Raw genomic sequence first — 26993 nt, 5'->3', positions numbered from 1 at the left:
ATGTTTGGTAAGGAAGTAATCTTGCCAAATAAAGCTGATGGAGATGCAGCAGCAAACTCTTTGCGCAGAATTCAGTGGGACGCTGAGTATTCTAGACAAAACCCATATTGTCCAGGCGACTAGTCAATCTATTATGTGAAGACTGTGCTTGTTACTTGCAGCGTTTGAGTGCTCAGGACTTCATACATGTGAGAGGATGCACCAATGCAGTACTCATTTGGTTTATGGACAACTATACCATCATGGCGGGCATTCTCCTTGGTATACTTTTGCCACAGGTAAGATTGATTACATTGTTGGTAATTTTTGTGTTATGTGACATTGCCTGACCTCTTTATCTCTGAAGTCTGTTGGAACAGCTTAGCATGTTCATGTGCTTGAGCATAGCTGGGATATTTTGTATGAAGTCAAAAGAATCGTGTAACCTGGTTTTTGACAATAAACTCTCCCCCTCACCCCCATTTTAATAAGCTGAGACAGTGGGCGGTATTTTTTGGAGCTTATAATATTGCTTCAGTGCCCAGGTGGAGCAAATAGCCAGCTGAGGGGTAGAAATCACATTGTTCTACTGAAATTCTACTGAAATTGTGGAACTGCAAGTCCCAGCAACACTAAATGGCACAGCCAGTGGTGGGGAATGTTGGGAGGTTCAGTCTAACAATATTTTGAGGGCCTCATGATTCCAACTCCTACTATGGACTGTATAGCTGCTGTTAATGACTCTGCTGCCTGTTTGGAAGAGTTAGACATGCTCCTGGTGGAGTGTCTTAGAGGTGAGAACCTTTGATATTGTGCACACTTCTGTGCATTTGTTTTCTATGTGTGATCATCTTGGGTCTTAAATGCTGTGAGGGAATCAGTGATGCAGCATCACCACATACACTAAGTGATACACAGCCCCAGATACCTTTTAGATAAGTCACCAAAATGCTTCCATACATGGCCATGAGTTTCAGAGGCTTGTAAATGCTTGCCTGTAAAAGATTTAAGAAAACTATAACTCCTAAACTAGTAGCACAGCAAGAAAACGTCAGATCTCCCTTCTCTTATTGTATTTGGAAAATGACCATTGTGAAGTATAGAAGTCTGAATTTAAGGGAGAGGAAGGAAAGTCTTAGAGACATATAGATAGAGGCTACTTGTGAGAGCATTTGGGTGACCAGTATGGCTAAGTGGGAGAGAGATTTTCAGAAGTTGGCTTTACTTGGAAAATGTCAAGCTATTTCTGGCTGTTTGGGAAATCACTTGGCTTATATCCAAACCTTTCCGATATGAGCTGGAGGAGGCCAATCCATCTATTCATCAAGCATCTCAGTGAGTCACTTGCATCTCAGTGAGTAGGATATGTTTATTCATGAATCCATTCCTTATACTGTATAGTGATCCACTGCCATCAAAGTCTTACTTGTATCATAATATTTCCTTTGTTTCTCTACATGTGAAATTACTCAGCATGGCTATGTCTCACACTGGGAACATTGTTTTTTAAAAATAATTGTGTTGTTTCTTACTGTAATTTAAAAAGTAATCAATTTTAATTGCTTGTTACAGTATTTAGAAAATAACTTTTTCTATTGCTCATTCTTTTTGATGTTAGTTTCTGTTACACTAAAAAAAACCCTTAGAACTGAGAATAGAATGGTATAAAATGCAAAGAGATCCTGCCAAAATATTTTGGAAAATACCATTGAGAAATAATTTGAAAATTTATGACTTGTTACACCAATGTAGTAACACTGTTCTCCCTTCCTTGGCCAATAAAAATGCAGAAAGTACATCATACAATCTTTCAAAGCTCTACTGGCTTCTTCATCTGGCAAAAGATGTTTAAAAAAATCAAACAGGAGGAGAAAAGTGATGGTATAAGAGTCACAGGCCTGCATTTTGTATCATGTGTTATTTCTGTTATAGTTCATTTGTACTGGAGGGATCCCAGTGCAGGCAGAGACCACTCCCCTTCTTGGCCATGTGGGTAGCCTTGGGCAAGTCACTCTCTCAGTCTAAGAAGTCAACAAATCTTCTCTGGATACATCTCGCTAAGAAAACCTATGATAAGAATTGACATAAGTCAGAGTCAACTTGAGACATAACAATAGCAGCAAATCCATGCAAAAGTACAGAATGTAGCCTATGTTATGGTTGGCTGCCATAATTGTGCCAGCATAGTTGGGTAGGGTAATATACCCCCAAGTACTGCACTGATGTGTGTGTGTGTAAGCAAGATTCCTATCACAGGAAAAAACTACCCTTCTAGCCCTTACCTCCTATTGTATATTTGTATTGCTCCAAAAAGTTCCCTATGCCATTAACTCTAATTCATCCCTCATATCCAACGGGTGTTAGCCATATACACACACACACATTTCATAGACAAAATGTGTGAAAACAGTGGTATGTCCTGATTACTGTTGACACTTTTTTTGTGTGTGATTTTTTTTACAGTTCCTTGGAGTGCTGTTAACTTTCCTCTACATCACCCGAGTTGAGGATATCATTGCTGAGCACAAGATGAATGAGACATTGCTTGATCGAGGGAGACAGAAGATGGACATTGAATTTACGGGAGCCGGGTGCTGTATGTGTTTTCCTGAATAATGCCTAGTAGTCATCTGAAGAAAACTTGTGACTACCATCCCTTTGCGTTGTGCCTTCTGTGCTGTCCAGTGGTTACACTTATTGTGATATGTAACAGTAGTACTTAGGAAGCAAGCCTCTTAATTCATTTCAGACTTGTGGACATAATTCATTCGGAATACTCCAGCTCTGGGCATTGTCTGTTATAGTATCACTGGATCTTATCTGGAAATGTGTTGTCTCTTGTGATATCTAAATGTGACATTTCTTGTGACATTTTACTGCTTTAAACAGTAAACAATGTAGCTAATCCAGGAGGAAAAATGTTATTTAACTAATATAATAATTACAGTAGACAAACTGCATACAAAGACCGTCAAGCTTATATGCCTAAATGACAGTGCCGCTAACAAGAAAAAGTCACCCTTGTTTCCAGTTATTTTTCCAGTCATTTTCAGAACATGGTAATTTAGCTGTGCAGGGAACACAGAGACAAAATCCCTCTACCACTTGATTTCCCCTCCTCAGAAAGTTTGCTTGAAGCATCCCTAGCTGGCATCCAGTTCAGTAATTACAATATTGCGAACTTGACTCAGGCCATGGTAATTATTCCAATTCAACATTTATGGTTGTTGCATTTGCAATGACCAAAAGCATGCTCCAAATCCTGCCTTTTGATATCTTGCATCCCCTTTCAACACAGCCATTTCCAAGACGTTCAAGAGCAGGGCAATGAATAATGATGTGCTCAATCGTCTCCTGGTCATGGGGTGTGGGGAGACAGACAACTGCAATAGGATCCCCTACAGAAGTTTCTACAGCTATACATCTCAGCATGCCTTGTAACTGGGAATTCACTATCCTGTTCTCCAGGTCCTCTAAAATGCCTGTGTTGCAGAAAGCTGTGGTATTTCAAAGGTATGACTACAGAGTAGAAAACATTTTAAGTACGTCTCTTGGTGCAGGCTCTTGGCCCTTATTTGCTAGCACTGTCAAAGCATACCTGAGCTTTACTGGTTGGCTGAACTCGTTTTTAAAAATGTAAGTTTTATGCAGATTGCATTTATTTATTTATATTCTTTTGGGGTCTTTGGCCTCACCATTAGGCCAATTTCATAATGAAAATTGCAGTTTATGACTAAACTATGTGGGAATGTTCAAATGCAAATTCTTGTGTGGAAGCTTGTGTTAATACTTAACATTGTAGTTTTCAAGACTTTCTCGATACTGATTCCTAACCAATGAAGTATTTCAATATATTTTATGTGAATGATTTGCATTACTTGCGCAATCATGTTTTTGTGCTGCTTCTGATGGTTTACTGAAAACAATCTGGGGGCCTTCATGAGTCTTTTGTGCCTTTCAAGTAAGAACCACTATCTGATTCAAGTCATGATTGTTTACTTCAGTGACTAGTGGTTTTAAAATTTCAGCTTATTAATGTACATGCTTTTATGATAGAATATATTTGATATCCTTGATTAATTTGAATCCTGAATGTGTTGTACAGTATTTTTCTTCTGCCTTTTCTGTATCGATTGGAGTTCTGCTGTGTACAGATAAGCCACTAAAATGGAATTGTTTATAAAGAAAATAAATTTTATGATTTTGTAAAAAAAATACTCACCTTTCTTATACTGAATCTTTTTACTATTACAAATACAGTTGGTCTTCCATATCCACAGATGCCGCCTTCCATGGCTTGAACATATTCAATTATCATTATAATTCTAAAAAATATATAAATTCCAAGTATTTGCCATTTTATATAAGGGACACAATTTTACTATGCCATTGTACCAAAATCCATGTATTTCCTCTTTTCTGTTGAAATTGTCCAGGTGTTTGTGGGTTTCAATGGCTTCCCTGTGCATCCTGAAATGGTAGTGGTTGGCATGGCCCAGAATTTCAGTGTTTTCAAACAGTATTTTATTCCCAGCAGACAATGAGCACTAATCAAGCAGACACTCATCCTCTTTTGCAGACCCTCCTATCCTGAGGCCTGCCATTAGCAACAGAACAATACACATGCAAATCACTCCTGCATTTCCAGGTCACACAGTATATATACCCAACTTCTTTCCAGCCAAGCATTCTCTGAAGATGCCAGCCACAGATGCTGGTGAAACATCAGGAAGAAACTCTTCTTGAACATGGCCGCATAGCCCCAAAAACTATGGATGCCGACCATGAAAGCCTTCAACTTCAGTTTGTGTCTTATTTTTTCAGTGTGTAATACCTTGCTTGGATTGGTAGTTCTCTCTTCCCTCCCAACTCCAGTATCCTTATTCATAATAATTTACTTTCCACCTTAAACGACAAGAGGTATAATTCCATAATTTGACAACTAGAAAAGTTATGACTGTTGTCTTATTTATTTGTTTTAAAGATTCATCAGCTACCTTATAAAATCCTCCAAAGGTAGAGAATAACCAAATGTAAAACTGCAAAATAGAACAAAACAACTTCAAAATTAACAATTAAAACCAAATAGCACCATATATGTAGCAGCCCCTATAACTGAATTATAGGCTGACCTGTATGAATGCAACTTGATGTATATTAACCAGAACAGAGTTTCACAAGCAGAGTGCTGCCACTGAGAAGGCCTTATCTCTCATGGCTACCTGCTTAATGCCTCTCATGCTGCTCTCAAAATGCAGATAGGTTGGTATAGGGGAAGGTGATCCTTTATGTAACTTGGTCCTAAATATTTAAGGTCTTTAAAGACCAATATCAGCACTTTAGGTTGGGTCTGGAAGTAGACTGGAACCAGGATAACTGATGTGAATTTCTATCACTTACCAGTATTTGTGGGATTGCATTTTGTACCAGCAGACATTTCTGATCCATCTATAGATGCAGTGCTACTTAAAGCATGTTGTAGTAGTACAGCCAGGATATCACTAGAGCATGTATGAGGAAAGTAAGGTTCATCTGCTGTAGACAGGACCATAGCTGACATATTGGAATACGTTACTAAAACCACTCCTGGGCACCACTGTCATCTCAGTTTCCCAGAAGACCTAACTATGGTACTACTTGGTCCTTCAGAGGCACTGCAAGCCACATCTAGGATTGGCTACAAGCCTCCATCAAGAAATAAGAGAGTGCCTCCATCGTGGCACAATTTTTAGCTTGTTCACCTCCATCTGTAGTTAAGACGTCCCTCGTTTTGACACATGTCCACTTTGGTTTACATATGTACCTATGGCCCTTAAATTTTGTTATGTTTGATTAATGTACAAAGTGAATATGTGAACAGACTTGAAAATCAATGTGTTGGAGGTGATTATATGAGGAGACACAGACATTCTGTCTGCAGTCCTGTGATGCAGAGAGGCTCATCTGATGCATAGTCACATATGTTGATACAGTCACCAAGCATAGAATGTGGACATGTGAACCAGTCTCAAGGGCAGTTAACAAACGCAACATACTACAACTATTCTTATTGCTTAATGAAAGGCATGGGCCTCGATGAAGAGATGGTCAGTGCTGGTGGAACAAAGAGAACAAGGAAGCAGCACAGGTGTTAAATCTATTGCTGCTAACAGGTGCCACAAAAAAAGCCATGAACTGACGGGTCTCCACTTATGAAACCGTTTAAGAAGGTACTTGGATGCTGAAGCAGCCTCACCTGAATTTTTCCTTCAACTGTAGTTTCGACATATGAATAGAATTAGCTAATGTCAACAAAATGTTGATTTCTGTAATAGAAGGGACACCCTGTACGTAAAACATTTTGGCTCCAAAGGCCACTTTAACTCTGCTGAATTTATTGAGGAGAGATATATATGGCTGTAGTGTTTGTAGTTTAAAAATAAAAAAAAAACATTGGCAACAATCCTATTCTTTTTAATCTTGATGTCAGTAGGAGCAGATGATATGTATTTTAATTTTCCCACTTATTTCCTCCTAAAAATTAAATACAGGTTGAGTATCCCTTATTGTAAATCTGAAATATTATAAAATCCATCTGAACGGTCCACAGGGATGACTGAGATGATGGTTCAGTGTACACAAACTTTGTTTTGTGTAGAAAATTATTAAAAATACTATATATAAAATTACCATCAGGCTATGTGTATAAGGGTATATAAAAATGGAAATGAATTTCACGTTTAGACTTGGGTCCCAGTTCCAAGATATCTCATTAAGTATATGCAAAGGTTCCAAAATCTGGGGGTGGGAATCTAAAATCTAAAATACTTCTTGTCTCAAGCATTTTGGATAAGGGAGACTCAATCTGTTCTAACTTGGAGACATCACCATGAAGTGAAAAAATGGCCCCAATTTACTTGTCAGTGCCAACTAGACAGATCCACTGGATCAATGGATTCTTGGTAAGTGAACACTTATGTAAGTTTCATGGATGCAGTGGGTCTCCTCTATTTGTTGGAACTAACAATTGGATGTTGGCTACTATATTCTAATTTTATTAAGATCGTAGACAAGAAGATTCCAGCAAGGTTTTGTATAGCTGCCAGGTTTCTTGCAAAGGTGGCTTACTTCCAACGGTTTATTCTTAAAAGTTGGATGTAAGAAAAAAAGAGGAACACAGTTGCCAAACAGAAGAGGGCCAGCTCATTCTCCCAGAAGCCCCAAGTGCTATAGTCAATATCTTGCTGCTCCAGGTAATGCTCCCCAGGGACCCTGAAAGGAAGAAAGGAAAATATTGAGCACATGTGTGTACATTCTAAGACAGACTGGCAGAATCTTGTATGACCATTACATACTATGTAGCACTGTACAACGGTGTTACATAGTGCATTCTGAATCCAACCCCCCTAAAATGGTAAGCAGCTACTGGGATCAATGGGGGTCCATTCCTATCAATCAAGAAGTTGCTGCCTGATGTTCCCATCCTCTCCCATGAGCGATTGTGCAACTGGCAGAAAAAAGACCCATGTTGCAAATTCCCCTTGCATTGGAGATAACTCCTCTGGTTGCAGGGGTGGGAATGTCAGGCAACCACTTCTTGATAGGCACAGGAATGGATCTCTGTTGATCCTAGAGGCTGTTTACTAGTAAGTGGGGTTTGGGGGACTTTTCTGGTGCCCAACTTGCATCCGAACTAGGAGTTACATATGGATTATGAACGTGTAGCAGTTATGAATGCGTAGTTGCAAGTTATGAATTTGCAACAGGATTCTGGATCACTTTTATTATGTTATGATGAAGATAGTTGCAACTATTTCAATAACTGAGATGCTGAGTTTCTGCTCATCTCCACAGCTATTGAAGAGTCTGATTCCACACAACAAAATACATATCTCAGTATGGATTCCATCTGTTTACTGACAAGGAAAGAGGAAAATAGTGGCTGAAATTCATTATGGTACTTATGCCTTCATAAGACTTAGGTGTTGGGATATAATAGAGTTGCGCAATTTGGAAATATTCACATTCACTGTGATGCTACTGCATAAGGGCATCTGTTACACAATGGTGGAGTGACGCATGCATCATGGCCTAATGTATCATGGCCACCAATGTGCATTGTGGCACTCCCCAATGCACATTTGGACACTGGCTAGGAAGTGCTGGAGGACAGCAGGAGCAACTAATGCACATCATAAGTGCCCAATGCACATTGGATCACTCTTGCTAGTGCCTTGATATGCATCTTCACAGTTCACTAACAGGTTTTCATTGTGCCTTTGCACTGTAGCTAAAGATTTGTAATGTTATGCAATGTAGACTGTGATGTGGAATCTCAGCCAACATAACACAACCATATGGGTAAGTAAGGGGGGGGAAGCTAACAGAAAAGCAGTGGTGAAAAATAATCTGCTTTTTCTGGAAAAAAATCACTGCTGAAATTTTACTGACTACTTTTAATACAAGGTATGTGTGCACTTACAGTTGCTGCCCCTAACCAGGTTCACATAGAGATTATGTAGCTGCTTTCCACAAGTATCAGCTTTTGGGCTAACAATAAATCACTGCAAATTCTGGCCTTCTGAATACTACAGAGTACTAACATGGGTCCTGGAAAATAAAGTTTGCATTATATTCAGTAGTTCTCCTACAATGGAGATGTTGCTGCATTTTGGATGACTGGAAATGACATCAAAAATAACAACAACAATAAATATCTGTGAAAATACCAGAAGCTATTAGATATGATAGTTAAATGGAATATGCATGTTCAGAGACAGTATAGCTTCTGCTTATGAGATAATTTGGGGTTAGGGTGAAACAAATGAGTGATCATTGCTCCCTTCATGCCTGGCTTGAAGAATTCTTTGCTCTGATACAATGGGGCTCTTATGATTTCATAGTACAGAAAAATAATATGTTTGTTGCAACAGACTCCACAGCAGAAGACCAGTGGCAGATTAGGGTAGGATTGAAGGAGGAGACATTACTTAGTTAAGTATACTTCAGTATCTGATAAAGGATTCTGGCTGATACATTAGTGCAGATCTTAAACTGAGTTGTGCTATGTTTATGACAGAAATTGCCAATACTTGAAGATGGTTGTGGTTTATTTTGGTTGATACTTATTTGGGGCACCTGTTTCTTAGCCATGTGGTGTTTGTGCATCTCTTTATGAGAGGAAGCATATTTACCCGGTAGAATTCAAATAGAAGACTAGTCCTTTAAGTTCATTGATGGTTAGAGCCTGAAATGGAAACATGATTTTGAGAAATTCAAATATGTAACTTAAAGAAATTATCACTCCCCCCTATGAAGATATGGGAAACATTTTATTTACAGATTAATGTTGTAACACTCTTCCTGGGTTTTAGCCTTCTAGCTGTTTTTGTAGCAACAAGGAAAGAGCAGACATAAGTCCATTTTGTCCCAGGAAATGCAGGCTTGAATGACAATGAGAATCCAGGAGCAAATAAGAGAGTTGCATACGTTTATCCTTTTCCCAACCCCTGAGTCTTCCCTTGTAAATTGTCCTCCCAGGACATTTTACTAGCAGACACATTGCAGCCTGCTGTGGAATATCACTTCCCAATTTAATCAGCACCACCTCCCACCAGTTCTCCTTTGCAAATAATCCTGTCATGAACATTATGAATAAAAGATACATAATCTGTACTCTTGTTTTTACTTAGTGATTCCACCACAGTTTTTAAAATCCTTCAGATATTGTTGGACTGAAACTCCTATGATCATTCACCACTGGCTATGTTCCCCCTACCCTCCAAAAGCCTGGTACTTGATGAATTTGTACATAGGGTACAAGGGTCTCCTCTTTTCTTTTGGGATCATCCAGCCACATGGATAATTATTACCAGATCCAGAAATAGTTAGGATAAAGAATCTTAGTTCTGTAGTCCATATCAATTCAAACCTCTTAAGAAGAAGAGAGATTAAAAAAACTGATGGAGGAAAGAATGTGCAACTGCTATAGATTCCATTTTGAACCATTTACACACGTGGAACTATTTTCCCTGGATACCAAGAAGGGTTGACTATCTAGTTCAAAGGGACTGATCAACTGATGATGGATGGGAAGCATACCCCAGCTCAGTCACTGCTTTAGCAGAAAGGATGGCCCCAGTAGATGAAATAATAACATCTGAAACTCATGCTTAATTGATGGGGTTGTGTAGCCCCAAGGAGACTGGATATCAAAAATGGAACTTCAGTTAAGAAGGAAGAGTGACCTATAGAATCTCTAATGTGATTACATGTGAAGACCCAACCTTTCACATGTTAACACAATGATTCCTAAAACTCTTGTAGAAGCCTTAAACATCTTGTAGAACCTCTTTAAGAAGTGCTGATGAGGAATCTGTATTCAGGACAAGAGGCTACTGTCAGAACAGAACCCAGAGAAACAGAATGGTTACCAATTGGCAAAGGAGTCAGACAAGGCTGCATCCTTTCACCCTGTCTGTTCAACTTGTATGCAGAACATATTATAAGAAAAACAGGCCTGGACACAGAGGAAGGAGTGAAAATAGGAGGAAGGAATATCAACAGTCTACGATATGCAGATAACAATAGCAGAAAACCTCACAGACCTGGGACACCTACTAAGGAAGATCAAGAAAAAGTGCAAAGGCAGAACTACTTTTGAACATAAAGAAAAAAATAATGACCATGGAGAATCTACACAAATTTAATTTAGACAATGAGGAAATAGAAATAGTAAAAGAATTCTCATACTTGGGATAAAACATTGATAGGAACAAAGACTGCAGTCAGGAAATCAGAAGAAGATTAAGAATGGAGAGAGCAGCTATTATATGAGTGAACTAAAATGCAAAGATATACAACTCAGCACAAAGGTTAGAATCATAGAAGCCATTGCATTTCCTATTACCATGTGTGGATGTGAGAGCTGGACAATTAAGAAAGAAGACAGGATGAAAATCAATTCACTTGAGATGTGGTGCTAGAGAAGAGTGCTGAGGATCCCATGGACAGCCAAAAGGACAAGCAATCCTAGATACTAGAGCAGATCAAGCTGGAAATCTCCCTAGAAGCCAAGATGACAAAACTTAGGCTGCCATACTTTGGGCACCTCATGAGAAGGAAGGACTCATTGGAAAAAATAATAATGCCAGGAAAGATGGAGGGAAGTATAAAGAGAAGAAGGTCGCATGCTAGATGGATGAACCCTAATAAGGAGCTCATGGGTATGGGGTTGCATGAATTAAGCAGAGCAGTGAAGGGCAGAGGGTCTTGGAGATGTCTCTTCCATAGGGTCGTCATGGGTTGAGATCGACTTGAGGGCAGTTAACAATAACAAACAACAAAGAAGCAATGTCCATCATGTATGTTCTTTGGGGCAGTGCATGACAGTATGATGCCCTCTATTTTGATCCTTTAGAGTTAAACCCCATATGCTAGTGTGAGGCAAACTAAGTGGCAAAAAGGGTACTGTGCAAATGGTGATAAATTTTGCTTAACTTGAGCTTTTTTAAATGTTCCCCTTCCCTCCAAAGAAGAGCTACTTAACTTACGTTCATGCCATATCTGTAAATGCTGATCCATTTGATCCAGGACAACCAGTCGAGCATGGTATTGAGGTTTACAAGAAATCCACCAAAGACCTAAAGGATGTAACATTGTTTTCAAATATACAAGCAAATGGAGTTAAAAGCCACAGCACAGATTTGAACTACATTCAAAGAATATCCAGTGCTTTGAAGGAGAAGAAGGAATTATCTTCAAGGGATAGGCAGCCCTGGTCCCCAAAAACAATGAGCAGAGAATGTTTTAAAAATTCATATTCCAGACAGTGGCGTCCCACACCAGGGTGTCACCTGCTGTGGGGTGGGTAGGCCTTTGGGGATGGGGCTTAGGGGCAGAGCCAAAAGAGGCCCCTCCCTCCTTGTCCCGTGTGGCTTTACTTTAGCCCTAAGAGGCTTGACTTTCAAGCCTCCCAGGGTAGAGATGAGGGGGCACCCAGTATGGTCCTCACCCCCGCATATTCAAGTGATGCTACTGATTCCAGAGCTGGACATGAAACATGAAAAAAGTTATCTAAGAAATAGACTATTCCTTTTGTGGCACTTTCTATAATCACTTTCTAATGTAGTCTTCCCCAAACTGGTGCTCACCAGATTTATTTATTTATTAATCATTTCTAGACCACTTGTTGCTGTGTGCCTTTAAAGTATTTCCAATTTATGAAAACCCTATGGCAAACTTATCATGGGGCTTTCTTGGCAAGATTTGTTCAAAAGGGTTCTCTCAGAGGCTGAGAGAATGTGATTTGCCCAAGGTTACCCAGTGGGTTTCCATGGCCAAGCAGAAATTCACAAACCCTGGTCTCCAAAGTTGTAGTCCTATGCTCAAACTACTACACCATGCTGGACCATTTATCTTCAGATAATTATATAGCAATAACACTCAAAACAATAAAATATCATACAGCATCTAAAAAGTATAAAAATGCAGAATTAGCAGCAAGGAAAAGCATGGGTAAATTGGAGGAAAGCACCTGTTCCAAAATACAAAAACTGCAATGGAAACAGCTCACATCTGTGTCACTGCTGTATAGCAGTGAACTGACCTTCATGTCACAGGTAAGATCTCCCTAAGTGAACTTAGTACTCTTAATTAAGGTTTACAACAGGGAAGGCACCCTGTTTCTGAGCTGTTTAGGGCTGCAATGGACTACACTCCCGTCATCCCATAGGAATTGTAGTCCAATATCTGGAAAACACCAAGTTGAGGGGTGCTTTTTTAAAATGTAACATGCTTGTATAAGTGTCTTCTTAAACCTGCCACTACAGTTTGTTTCTCTTAGGATCATTAAAATCGGAACAACAATGAAAAATCATGGAACAGATAGAGGTGTTTTGATGTGGGGAAGGCTTACATACAAGGAAAACATGACACAAAATATATATAACAAATTTTAAAAATGCTCTTTTTGTTCCTCCCAGCAAACACTGACAGATTTGGAAGTATGATTGTGAGGTAGAGGCTAGGGCTTAAGCCTTTCCCTGGTGTGACACATCTCTGCCTTCTGAAGTTGTTGTTACCGAGAAAGGGAGACTGTGAGAGGGAGAAGGTAAGCAAGAGGGTCATTTGTGGGATTTGTAGGCAGAGAAAAACTAAGAGCTGACTTTTGGCCTGTGTCTTATTTTTCCCTGGACACTAAGGCAGGTGCAGGCTCTGCCTTTCATAGACAAAAGGAATTATGAAAGGCATTCTGTCCAAAATTCAATGATTCCCCACTCTCTCAAGGCTTGCTTTTCAGCAGAGTCTTCCAGTCGTCAGGCACTGAAAGGGATATTGTGAGAAGTTGGGGGGAGGATGTCCGCTTCCACCAAAACCAATTGCACATGGCTAAGACTGATCCAACTAGAGCTTGGAATAACCTTTTTTTTAACGTCAGCTTCCAAAAATCTCCTACTCTGTTTGAGGAATTGGGGATTTGCAGTCCAAAAAGGTAATGATTCCAAGCTCTGGACCCAACCCATCTTAGACTTTTGCATCCTTCTGTCATATCGATCTAAGTCTAACCATATTATACACGGAGCTTTAAAATCTAGTAGCTTTCTAGGTAGGGGTGTTTGCAGTGGCAGGCTGGTAGTTTCCATGCCATCAGGAGGTGAATCCATTCAAGGTTAATTTGAATTTTAGAGGAATAAACCAATGCTTTGTACCCTGCTCTCAAAATAGATTTCTGGAATGGAATCACCATCCTGCTAACTTGGAAGCTGACAGCTTGCTGCCAAGGAAATGCATATCCAGACAAAGTCCTTTGCCTACAGCAAAGCTTTGAAAAGGTTTTCTTTTGTTAAGTACAGCAGAAACAACTTGCCATCATGAAGACATACGGCAGGGCAATCAGGAGGTTGGCAACGGCAAAAGTGTTGACACTGGCGCTCACTAAGAAAGCCATGCTCACCGCTGCAAGGTTGGTCAGGCTAAGAGACAAAACATACAGGAAGAAAGATTCTGCTTCAGGTTTGAGACCTGGGGATGGGCAGAAAAAAAGAGAAAAAAATACAAGTTGCACAGCACACATGAAAGTCCTGGCTGATGGACTCTTGCTTTGGGATGTTTTCAACCCTGCATCCACTGAGATCCCTTTCACTCAGCTTTTATAATTTCCTTTAAATAACTGATTTTGTTTTGAAAAGTCTTGGATTGATCTTTTTAAAAAACCTTGGACCTGAAAAAGGTTTTAAATTTATATTTTACATTTCTCTTGCTTACTTACTCTCACACCTCATTACTACCACCAAACGGTTCAAGCTACAGATCTTGACTCACCCATCATGAAGTATGCAATGGAAGAGAACAGCAACACAGGGAGGATGCGATTGGGAACAAGATCAGCAAATACTTTGGCTAGAAAGAAGGCAGAGGTCCTATAGTAGCTCCTGGCACTTTCATGACTGTTGGGGAGGGAGAAGATGGGGTGAGAGAAAGAAAACTGTTTAAAAACCATGTCACCCATGAAAGATTCCAGTATGAATAATATTTTAAGAATGGAAGCCCATGGATTAGATTCCCTTCCCTGACTATATAAAGAAGAATCTGGTAATGGAAGCAGCGGTGAGATCTTTGTTGGGTAAGGATGTGTGAGGAATCCATTCCAATGGACTTGTTCTGCAGATTTTCCCATATCTCCATTGTCTGGTCTGAACATCAAACAGACTTGACATTCCATAATTTTCACATTATTGAATGTCTGCAGGCATAGAAAACACACATCTGAAAAGTATGCATAGGAAACTGTGCATATTTCAACTGTGTATAAATGGTCAATCTGTAAAGTAGAGGAGGGAGTCTGGATTTGCAATCTTTTTCTGCTCTAAATATCAGCACAAGGGATATACTATAGATTCTGACAAATCTAAGCATTCCTCCTCACAAGCCTTCCAGTGCTGATCTTTGAGTGGGGACTACGAAAGTGCCTTGAACTGATGTTAACAATTCCATTCTGTCCATCTCTATTCCTACATGCAAAGCACAGACAGTCTGGCTGCTTGATGCTATTACACAGTACAAATTATATTATGCTTGGTTCTGATGAAAGCTGAAATGTCTGTGCTAATATGCAGCCCTGCCTGCATGAGATTTTGCAGACACAGTGTTATGGAGAGTTCGTTCCTCTGGCCTTATTCAGGATATACAGATAAAGAGTTTCTTTGAATCATGATAGCTGCTCACATGAAGAGTTTTCTGTCATAGATGAAGAGCTCCACTGCAGACAGATTCCCAAAGATCTGAGTGAGGACCATGAAAAAGAAGGCTCCCAACCTGCAGCAAAGATAATAAATAGATGTATTATGGAAAAATTATACTTACTTGTGTGAATGTTGCAATTTGGAAAAGTGCAGGACTTCAATTTTTGCTTTTTATATGCCAAAACAAGACTTGCTGCACTTTGAAGAATGTCAGGTTGTAGCATTTGCTTTCATGGACTATAATCTACTTTATCATATGCATTGAGTGTCAGCCAGAATTTCAGGTATATGCAATATACATGGTCAGGGATAACATTCCATCCATCTAATGAAGCGGACTATAACCCAAGAAAACTTGTGCTATAATAAATTTGCTAATCTTTATTATTGCGCCACAGGGCTCCATGCTATTTTGACAGCAACAGACTAACACAGCTACCCCTTAGGAAGTGTATACTGACAAAGACATGGGTTTAAGCATACTTGTGCTTTGATTTGCAGTGATCCTGTCAACACCCTCAGGATGTATAAATTGAAACGTGTCTATTATACTATACAAGCAAAGACCAATGTTACATCTACTGGACTGGTTATGGGGATGTAGCCAGACATTTCTGTAGTCCTGCAGAATGGCTGTGCCTGGGAGGAGAGAGCTTCAGAGGCTGTTCTGACTCAGCCTCTTGAATATCTGCTATGCTGCACTGAACCATATAGGATTGTAGTAATTTTCTGCATTCTACCAAACATTGCTCTAATCACCATCCCTCTCAGTTCTATGTTCACAGCTCCTAAAAAAACTAGATTCCATTTTACCATACAGAGGAGGATAGGGTGCTCAGGAACAATAGTCTGAACTACTTGGATCATTTCAGTACTCTAGACTTCAACAAGGGCTTTGACATAATTGCCTGCTGAGGTGAGAGAAAATTTCTCAAAGTCTATAGAAAACCACTGACATCCATCATCCATTGGGATGGACCATGTTGCACAAGGTCTGAGTGCCAGTAAATCTAAACCCCACAAGTTAGTAATCAATCTGTGACAACAAATATATAAAGATGTATATAGTATCTAGATCATCACCATCTCACCTAATACGTACACCTACGACCAGAATGTACCCTAATGAATGAGTGAGCAAGACACCAAATTGGACAAACCCACTGTTGCCATGCAGGCCATGAACTAGTCTCAACAGGATGGATGTTGATGTACCTCAACATAAAAAGCCAAGAGGACTCAATTGCTAGCCTTATGACCATCACAGCTTCCTTAGGGAAAAAGATGATTGGGTGGCAGAGTGGGTAGCACATAACAGAATCCCAATTCTATCATGTGCACTCACCTTTGTATTAATCACATACATACTTGGAAGACTGCAGGAATGGGCACCTGTTTATGAGACACTGGAAATCATGATTCATCCCTACTTTTCTGCCCCATCCCTACCCCAGGTCTCACCTACTGCAGGACAGAAAACCTAGTTGGGCAAAGCTGGGAGAGATCTTCCCTTTTATCTAACCAAGTCTGTGATGCAAATAAGACCAACACACCCATTTAGGATCATATATCCTGGATCACTTCCCCTTCATTGATCTGACATTTAGCAGCACTAAATGTGGGCCAGTCACTAACACCACTTAAGCCTAGGCATTGGCCAATTAAATAGAATTCAGGCACCAAAATTAATATTAATTTTTAGAAGAGATACACATCATTTGAATATTCAGGAGAAAACTGCATCAATGTTTCATGTCTCTCCTATTTGCTGTGCTCACAGTATTACATGGATTTGTTTCCTGGTGAGATACAATATTCTCACAGGAGTTGCATCTACAAGCCTCATACTGCTGATTCTCCTGCAATACAGCAGAATTAGTTTGGCTGTGGGCCAGATCATAAACATGATTGCTGAAAAGCTTACAATGCTGCTCAACAGTTTTCTATGTGGATAGTGCCATTATATTTTTAGCCAACAGATGGTGGGAGGCTGTCTGGTGTGTATCTAAGCCCTCCATGATGTGTGTTTGCTTGACAATTAGCCACGAAATTTGAATTGAGCACAAATGAAGTGATTTAGTAGTGCTCTGGAGCTATCCCAATATGGACAAGCTCTAAAATCCTTGTAAAGTCGAAGGCTTTCATGGCCGGCAAACATAGTTTTTTGTGGGTTTTTTGGGCTATGTGACCATGTTCCAGAAAAGTTTCTTCCTGACGTTTTGCCAGCATCTGTGGCTGGCATCTTCAGAGAATCCTTCCTTACCTGTTCTGTAGGGCTTCAGGTAGAGTGTCAGGTATTTGGTAGTAAATAAGCCCAACCAACACAGAGAAGACAATACCCAAAAGGAGTTGACCGAAGGAGGTCTGAGGGTTCCTCAGGAGTTGCTTCATATTACGACAACTGACTATGTACAGCTAGAAAACATTAAACATTAAATAGTTTGCCACAAAGTATCCTTCATGAGACCATTTGATCCATTTTCTCAAAATAAGAGTTATTACTAAAGGCAGCTTTATTTCACTCTGCTTTGGTCAGTTTCTCCACAGGGTTATCTGCTGAACTGAGAGAAATCCAACAGTGTTTCCAGATGCTGCTTTTCGCACTGTGAAGTGAATTAATATTAATTCATGTATATAGATACCTGTGTACATATTTTCTCTACCTAGGCTTTGCAAAACGCAACAAAGGAAGAAGAATAAAAGAGGATGATGCTTCTGATTGTCATAGTCATCCTCTGCATGGCTGCTGGATGTTAAGATAGGCGTGTGTGGGGGGGGAGGAGGGGGTCAGGCCAGAATATGTTACTTAGGTGCAAAACAGACCGCCCCAAAAGTCTGGGCTGGCGGCAGCCTGTTTTCCCATGGAGGGACACCGCAGCAGCCAAACTACGCAGTGTCCCTCCACCCCAAAAAGTACTCGGACACTTGTGATGTAAGCAATGCGCAGCAACATCTATATGTTGCACGTCGCTTACATCAAGATGGCGGTCCCCGCTTGCACGTTCTAGGGTTCCGGAGCGTGCGGATACTGTGCACTCCGGAACCCTAGGAGAAAACTGCATCAAAACTGCAGCATGGCGCTTTTGGCCCGTCTGTCTCGGGCCTAAGTTATGCATTTGTAAGTAGGTAATGAAGGATTCTGGTATTTTTAAAAAATCCTATAAAACACTGAGGTTTCCCCAAGCTTGCTGACAATACCTTATTCTGGTGCATGTGTGCTGCTTGCTCTGGCTATATAATCAAAGCAGAACTTTTGAAAGTTACTTTTTGAACAATAGTTCCTAGAATCCTCCAGCTAATACCATGTTGGCTTATGGATTCGAGCAGATGTTATATAAAAAATAACGTTCCCAAGCTCTAGACCAAAGCTACCTATAGCTGGAACACTGGAAAAGAAAGGAATAATTTTGTGCTTATTATTATCAATATTCATAATGTTTTAATCTTTACCTGGTGAATGAATGAGGTAACATAAGTGGGTTTTGATGGGGTGGTATCAAAGCAGTGGTTCTGAAATGACTGCAGGCTTTTCAAGTCCTCTTGCAGACGTTCATAGTAGGCAGATTGGCGATAATAGTTGGACAGTGCGTTCTTATCAAGAGATGAGTTGCTGGAGAAACGGATGTCTTTTTTATTGCCTGATTCAAAGAAAAGCAGGATTACACACATCACTCAACCATCACAAAAGGTAAAAGCAGTTGGGATCAATTCAATCCAAGGGCTGGTCCAAGACATTCTGCTGCCTGAGCCAAAAAATAACAGGTTGCTTCTGTATTATCCTTTAGCATTGGCAGTGGACAACATTCTTTACTACACCTGCAAGGAGCAGGCCAAATTTGGGGGCACCGGAGGGAAGTGCCAGGTAAACAAAATCTCCCCAACTGAAGTGCTGTGTGTTTGTCAGTAGTCTAGAAGTTAATCTCTTGTCAGCACTATTTATCCCATTTTCCCAGATAAAAATATTCCTAAAATTATCAGTTCATGCATGGATATCTGCTCTACACTTTCTAATCCAGAAAAAACGGAGGTACTAGTGATAGGTTCCCCTGGGCCAGGAATGACGGTGGTTCCACCTGTCCTGAATGGGGTCACGCTCCCCGTGAAGGACTCCGTGCGCAGTCTGGGGGTGCTTCTTGACTCTTCCCTTCACCTGACTGCTCAGGTGAATGCGACGGTCAAGAGTACCTGTTATCAGCTTCGGCTGATTCGCCAGCTACGCCCATTCCTGGCTCAGAGGGACCTTGAAACTGTTGTACACGCTCTGGTAACTTCGAGACTGGATTTCTGTAATGTACTCTACATGGGGCAACCCTTATACCAAACTCGGAAGCTGCAACTGGTGCAGAACATGGCAGCGCGGCTGGTCACTGGTGCTCCCAGGACCAGCCATATAACACCCGTGCTTAAAGATCTCCATTGGCTGCCCATTCGCTTCCGAGCGCAATATAAGGCGTTGGTTATCACCTATAAAGCCCTAAATGGCTTGGGCCCAGGATTCCTGAAGGACCGCCTCTCCCCGTACATTCCGCCTCGCACCCTCAGAACATCTGGGCAGCAATTCCTGAAGGTGCCTGGGGCTAGGTTGGCTGCTACTGCCAGAAGATCCTTTTCCACAGCTGCCCCAGCCCTCTGGAATACGTTGCCCACGGAGCTCCGCTCATCTACCACCCTGGCCCAATTTAGGAAGGGCCTAAAAACCTTCCTATTTAATCAGGCATTCCCCGACTAAACATCCTGTGGGCCTCCCTCCTCTCTCGTGGCTGTGAGGTTGGGCTAAGGGGTTTTTAATTGTTTTTAAGGATTGTTATTGTTAATGTATGTTTTTAATCTTGTATCTTGTTTGCGCTTCGGTGCATTTTGTTAGCCGCCCTGATCACCCGGAAGGGCGGGGTACAAATAAAAATTTTATTATTTATTATTTATTAAAGTGAACACAGATGCGAAGAATTCATTTAACTTCTGTGGACTCTCCTTATCCTCCATTTCTACCCTTTTAACTCTTTTCTTCCAATGGCCCAATTGCCTCCCTTGCTTCTTTCCTGCTTCCAATGCATTTGATGAATTTTGTATTTTTGGACTTCATGATATTACCAATATACTCTTCAAAGTTCTTCTTCATATATTTATGTCTGCTTGCATTACTTTGTGCAAGTCTGAGTTTCTTCTTGTTCTCCTTGAGGAAACATTCTTTTGTCTAATAGCTTCCTGACCCTGCTTAGAAACTATGTTAGTGATCTTGTAGATTTAGAGGTACTTTCCTGATCTGTGGTAAAGTCTGGATGACTTTTTATTACTGTAGTTCTGAGCAAGTCACAAGCATTCTAAAGAGATTTGACCATGAGATGAAGTGATCCTCTCAGCATTTGTCCCTTCAGTGCCCCTTTTATCAGTTCCCTCATTTTAGTGAAGTTTTCTGTTTTGAAGTCAAATATGACTATGTTTTACTGCCTTGGCAAATTTTATATGTACTCATCTCTACTAATAAAGGAGAAACAGTGTATGTGTGTCTGCAGTGGCTTTCAGGCTATTAAACCAATTATTTGGTTTTAAAAAAAACCCAAATTTAATCAGTTTAGCCTTTTCAACCAGTAGATGGCAAACTAATCAAGTTAAATACATCTATGGTACCACTTTCACTTACTAGAAAACAGATTTCCCTAGCCAGCACATAGTTGTTATTTAGGACAAATGCTTTGATTAAAATAATGTTTTTTCATAAAAGGTCAACTTGCCAAAACGTGGCTAGAATTTACAGCACTTCATAAATAAAGGTTAATAATAATAATAATAGAAAAGTTGGAACAATAGCCATGAAAGCTTCAGAAAAGCAAGTTTCAAAGACAGGCAACAGTACAGGCAAGGCTATATCAGAGTGTGAAAAACAAGATGCAAACAGAACAGAGTGTGGCCACATCCAGAGCAGCTGAGACTATGCAGCAGAAATTTGCGAGACAGGAAGCAGTAATGAAGGTGCCATAGAGGGCCTTACCTAGTAAATATTAATAAATCAAAATTTAATCACTTCACTTTTCATCTGAGTTGACTTTGGAAAAATAACAACAACCCAAAACAAAACAAAAACACCCACCTAAACTTTCTCTAAACTGGGATTGCATGACCTCTCCACTGATCACATCCAGAAAGAAGTCCAAGGGGTTGTTAAATTGTTCACAGTGATAGCCTGAAACAGAAATGCACATGAGGAGGAGAAAAATACCCTAATACAGATGCAGGAAAAAATTCATTTCAGAGTACTTCCAGGCTCTGCTTGCAATTTGTTGTACTGTACATTAAGAGAAGAAATCCAGATTGTTTTGATATTTTCGCCATCTTATCTTTAAAAAAAAAAAGAGCAACCTTAAGGCAGCTTCCAGTTAAAAACCCATTCAGAATTACAATGGCCTATTGAAAATAAATACACTATATCAGCAATTTGTTAGGCAACGAGTTTTAAAACCCTACACATAATCTCTATTTTGCTAACTTTGATCAACACATTTATTCCTATATAATACTTTCAGAGAGTATAGATCAACAAAGGCTATTAGGTATAAATAATAGCTATTAGGCTTAATTATAGGCTATCTGAAAAACTGTATCTCTCTATATGAGCCTGCCCAAGGTCTTTTTACTAAAGCAAGCATTAGATGATTAACAGGGGGTCTTTTAATGGAGTGTATCTGCTGCATTTTTATCTTTACATGATGGGACAGGGATGGGGCATTCCTCATCTGATAATCTCTGTATCTCTTACACTGCTGTATTTCTTACATTATTTTGTACTGTTTTAAATTATGGGTGTTTTTACATGTCAGCAAATGTTTTTAAAGATTTGTGCCATCAGGTTTTAGTCATATGTCGTTTTAATCTTGTTGTAAGCCACTTTGAGGACTTTCTTGGGAGTAAGGCAAGATATACGTTATATTACTAACTATCAATTTGGTGGCTATTGGTTCAGATGCTGTCCATAGAATCTGGTGATGTAAGCAGATTTGGTTACCTTGGTTAATCGGAACAGGGGAGATTTTCACATGGGGACAGGATAGGGATTGGATCACTCCCCTGTCCATATCCCATCCTTAATCAGTTTGTGATTACAATGGCACAAAAGGCTTTCAAATTGTAGCGCTGATTCCACCATTAACCTGTCATTAAAGCAGCATTGCATTAACGCAAACTTCCCTTAATGCAAAATGCTGGCCCATGTTGCTTTAAAGACAGGTTAATGGAGGGATAATGACGGGATCTGCGTGACTTTATCTGAAAGCCCGTTGTGTGATCGCCTTCATTTGTGCTTCCCCTGACAGGATAATTGCGAATCTCATCTGAATGTCCTTCTCATGATTGTGCTGAAAGGATAGGAACATGATGGGACAGGGACGGGATGTCCCTCATCTGGTAATCTCCAGAGTGTGTGCATCCTTGCTGGTTCTGCTGGATATTTGAATATTCAGATGGCATTTGATACAACTGATCTCAGCATGTACTTGGAGCACTTTGCTGATGTAAAAATGTGTGTGTGTATTTGTGCCATTTTTGTTCTGGTTCAGGTATGGCTCCCAAAGGTGGCACAAGGAGGGTTTCCAAATGTTTTGCCTCATATCTATTAGCTTATGGAGTTCTTTAGGGTTCTTCACTGTTCCCTATGCTTTTAAACAACTACATGAAAACACTGGGAAAGGTCATCCAAAGTACTGGGGCTGGGTCTCATTACTATGCTGAAGATACCCTGCTCTCTTTTCAACGGATGCCAGGAAAGCTGAATGCAACGACAGATTGTACGTGGCCGGACAAATTAGAGTTCAAGCCAGACATGTCTTTTTCTCTTGCACAGCTTCCTGTTTTCAGGCATCATCCTGTCCTTATAGTCTAGCTTTTACCACCTGTTAATGTTTGGATTATTGCCTACTACTGAGAGAAGTTATTTAAAAGATCGTGAGGAGATGGTGGGAAACAGGACGTGGCCTCGGGAACTATAGCGGGCAGAGAGAGATGTGGGAGGAAGCATTTATGCTATTGTGGAAGAGGAGAGTGCATTAGGCTGCTGATGGTTCCCAAATTGTTTCCCTGTTCTGAGAATTTGACCAGTCATGGTGACAGACCTGTTGGGTTGATTTCTTCCTTTTATCTATTTACAGCCATGTTGTTATATGTCTTCAAGGTGATTTTGACTTATACTGGCTCCCACTTAGGGTTATCTTGGCCTGTTACAGACTGCCAAAATAAAGCTGCTTCGGGTCTCTTTGGAGGTATGCTATTTAAATGATGCATGGGGCCTATGAGTCTGGAGATCGCACCAAAGCCACACTCCATTCCTAAGCACCGGAGTGCAGCTTTTGGTGCAGCTTCCAGATTCTTAGGATGCATGCATCATTTAAATAGCATACCTCCAAAGAGACCCAAAGCAGCTTTATTTTGGCAGTCTGTAACAGGCCCTTGGCATGCTTTATTTAGAGGATTTTTCCACTGCCTTCTTCTAAGACTAAGAGAGCGTGACTAGTGCTATGGCTCCATCCTACAAAATCCTAAGATTTGCAGCTTTGTGAGACACAAGCAGTCTTTGGAAGAGAAGGCTAAAGACCTTATAAAACTACATGGAGCTACAGCACTGCATTATTTCCACAGTGTAGATGCACCCCTAGCCTTGCGGAGTCCTAGTCCAGCTCTCAAACCACTATGCTACGCTGGATAGAATCTATAACCACATTTTCTTACTTATTCCCTTTTATCCCACACACTACTGAAACTATTCCAGAACACACACATTTCTCCCAGTTAATTCCCCACAATTTAAACAAGCCATGCACATCCAGGGAAATTAACTTCATTTGTACAATCTAATCCTCCCACAATTTTTCTTCCTGGATGCAAAAGTTTTGGTTCTTTCTTATTCTTGTTTAGACTGTTTACACAGAGATGTTAGAACATCTTGGGAAATGTTTGCATTGGTTTCTTCTGTAAACTTACTGAAGGAAGAGACCCTTCAGCATCCATAAATGTTATAAGAGGGGTTCCTTCCTTACCAATGCCATTGAAATAGGCTGTGGCTTCATCTGCTGGCCCTGCAAAGATTATTTCCCCCTTGTTCATTAAAGTCAGGTGGTCAAACAACTTGAAGATAGAGAAGCGTGGCTGATGAATAGAGAAGATCACTGTTCTTCCTTTTCTGGAAAGTCTGTGAAGCAAAGATAACAGGAACAGCATTATGAGATAATAGCTCAATGAGGCCCTGAACACATGGTGAATTCCTGACCTGACAATATGCCCCAAGGAAGTCACATGACTGCTGCCCAAAATATTATGCCCTGTACAGCTGGGCATTTTTGGAAGTTACCTAAAAGCCAGTAACACAGGCTTCTGCATACTGCAGAACATACTTTGCTCATTCTCCTGAAGAAAATAGCATTACTTCTTAAACTGAAAAGTGGTTGGCATCTTCAGGGTAGAAATTGTTGTAAGAGATACAACATACTAAAGCTGTTTTGATGTATACACAGTAGTCTACCACATATATATTTTCCTTGGATCATTGCCTTAAACCTTGTGTGTTTTTGAGAAGGTATCCAACCAAATTATCTGAAGATGCCTGCCAAAGTTGATCCTGGGCTGAGATAAGAGGAAAGAAAGGCCAGACATAGAAACTCACTGGTGCAACAGTTGCATAATCGAATTAGCTGTATTTGCATCCAGTCCTGTGGTTGGCTCATCCAAAAAGATAAGGGATGGTGAAGTGATCAGTTCCATGCCAATGCTGCACCTTTTCTTCTCACCCCCTGAAACACCACGCAGGAATTCAGTCCCAATCTGATGCCATGGAAAAAGGTAAGGAAGTGGATAGAGATGGGATATAATGGATGCAGAATTCATTGTGTTTCACAGGACATGACGGATAATTATAATAGAGTAATTCTACTTTTCCTAGGTATGTTAAAAAGCAAAAGTTCTCATCCTACGGTCTTCTAGTGTTTTGGATTTCAGCTTCCAAAATCACTTACCACTGACCATGCTGGCTGAGGCTTCTACAAACTGAAGTCCCAAACATCTGGAGGATCAAAGGTTGAGAAGGCTAAAGCAAAGGTATGGCTGCCAAGAAGGTTGGTTCTGTATGAGAATTCAGGAATAACTGGCCACTATCATACTTTATTTTGTGAAGACCCGTGATGTTGGGCTACTTATCATGTAGGCCTAACTCTCTTCTTCCTGTCCTGGCAGACAAGGAAGCAAAACTGTGTCTGGACTGTACACCTTCAGATTTACTAGGTTCAAATTTTGCCCATTAAAAACATGCAGGCTTATTTTTTCACTAGGGATGAGTGAGAATGTTGTTTCTTTTATTTTAAAAAGCAACAACTATCTAAAATATGTACACTTCTCTATTCGTTCAATAGAATTAAAGAGTAGAAACCTAAAAGTAGGGTTTTTTTTAATGGAAAGAGAAAAAGCAAAATTGAGAGATTTCCCCATCTTGGCAGTGGGTTTTTAAAGTCTATCCTTGATTCCCTTTGTGGTTGGATAGAATCATATTTGGGATGCCACATCTTTTTCTTGACAAGTGTACCAGTTATAAGGCCGGCATGTATAACATCATTCCTCTCTGTACAGCGAAATGCTAAAATTATTAGATTTGGCCAGTGCAAAAAATTGAAGGATTTCTTTTAGTTGGCTTTGATGAGAATGTTCTAATGTTCATAAGTGTCTTCATAAATCTGATAGAAAGACTTTAAAACTCTAAAAACTGCAGAAAGAAAAATGGACAATTTTGTCTATTTCTGTCCCTGTCCACTGTCTGGGAGAACTAGGTCACATCATGACTTACTTTGGTGTCTGCACAGTCCTGTAGGCCCAACTCCTGTATCACAGCATCAACCTTGAGCTTCTTCTCTGCATTGCTGTTTCTGTTTTTTGGTAGCCGCAGACTGGCAGAGAACTGAAGATTCTCACGGATGCTGAGTGTTCCAGTCAGAATGTCCTCCTTCAGGTCATGAAAATTTAGATGTTTAAAAAACAAAAAGGTTACTCATGTGTGAAGGGAGGCTCATTGAGAAAGTACACAAAAATATAGTGCTTGGGTCAGAGGTTGCTGGACATCTGATAGGATTATGTATCCAATACTTTAGTTTTATTTCATATAGTAGATATGTGATTGCAGTGTATGAGTCTCCAAGACAACCCAACCCCATGGTTACTTAGACCTCTTTCAAATGCTTATCACAAGAGGCACAGAGTGAGAACAGAAACAAAATATGAACAGCTCAAGCATAGAGAGTCTCTTTTCTTCTGAGAGTATATGAACACTGCACTTATCATAGGATAAAGACTCTGGGCCTTTTTACACTACGCAATTATTTTACTATGGCTGCATTCGCACTGCAGAAATAATCCAGTTTGACACCACTTTAACTGCCATGGCTCAATGCTATGAAGTCATGGAAATGTAGTTTTGTGAGACATTTAGCCTTCTCTGTCAGAGAGCTCTGGTGCCACAATAGATTACAATTTGTTGTATAATTTTTGAACTGCCTGGATGAGAATTCTAAAGGACCGTCTCTAAATTTGAAAAACTCAGGATTCCATAGGATGTAATCATGGAATCAGTGCTATAACTGTGTGGTACGAAAGAACCCAATATGAATACCAGCAGCAAGCAACAAAAAGACTAGAATATCTCTAGAATATGAGCTGTCTCTGTTAGCCAACAAAAAGAGACTATATACCCACCATGTGCAGCAGAGACCTGAAATTTTCATCATCTCTTCATTATACAGTATATTCTTGTATTGTAAGCCCCCTTAA

General features: G+C 40.1%; 2 protein-coding genes across 5 annotated transcripts in view; one reads left to right on the top strand and one right to left on the bottom strand.

Annotated features, from left to right (window-relative positions):
• The window catches only part of TSPAN15 (tetraspanin 15), a 47904-nt gene extending 43737 nt beyond the window's left edge, over positions 1–4167 (top strand). The window contains exons 7-8 of one of the 2 annotated variants that reach the window (XM_089510466.1): positions 162–278; positions 2443–4167. In XM_089510466.1, the coding sequence (XP_089366592.1) occupies positions 162–278; positions 2443–2595 (270 nt within the window). In that variant the 3' untranslated portion in view covers positions 2596–4167. The remainder of the gene's footprint in view (positions 1–161; positions 279–2442) is intronic. The other variant, XM_089510467.1, reaches the window with a different exon arrangement.
• LOC149318788 (broad substrate specificity ATP-binding cassette transporter ABCG2-like) overlaps positions 4130–26993 on the bottom strand; it is a 43042-nt gene continuing 20178 nt past the window's right edge. The window contains exons 4-16 of one of the 3 annotated variants that reach the window (XR_016280087.1): positions 26017–26172; positions 24847–25004; positions 24224–24375; positions 21289–21381; positions 18651–18838; positions 17464–17615; positions 15184–15273; positions 14281–14405; positions 13826–13980; positions 11511–11600; positions 9153–9205; positions 8441–8568; positions 7141–7230 (exon numbers count right to left, since the gene is read on the bottom strand). Coding sequence is in view for 2 of the 3 variants with exons in the window: in XM_089510464.1 (XP_089366590.1) it covers positions 7083–7230; positions 9153–9205; positions 11511–11600; positions 13826–13980; positions 14281–14405; positions 15184–15273; positions 17464–17615; positions 18651–18838; positions 21289–21381; positions 24224–24375; positions 24847–25004; positions 26017–26172 (1560 nt within the window). In the remaining variant the exon portion in view is untranslated. Of the gene's footprint in view, positions 7231–8440; positions 8569–9152; positions 9206–11510; positions 11601–13825; positions 13981–14280; positions 14406–15183; positions 15274–17463; positions 17616–18650; positions 18839–21288; positions 21382–24223; positions 24376–24846; positions 25005–26016; positions 26173–26993 lie in introns of all 3 variants that reach the window. The other 2 variants (XM_089510464.1, XM_089510465.1) reach the window with 2 other exon arrangements.

Source organism: Sceloporus occidentalis, unplaced genomic scaffold (assembly GCF_023333645.1).
Source record: "Sceloporus occidentalis isolate IW3139 unplaced genomic scaffold, rSceOcc1.0.p SCAF_2, whole genome shotgun sequence".
Lineage (NCBI taxonomy): Eukaryota > Metazoa > Chordata > Lepidosauria > Squamata > Phrynosomatidae > Sceloporus > Sceloporus occidentalis.
Note: the sequence above shows the minus strand (reverse complement) of the source record. Positions and strands in the feature narration are given on the sequence as shown.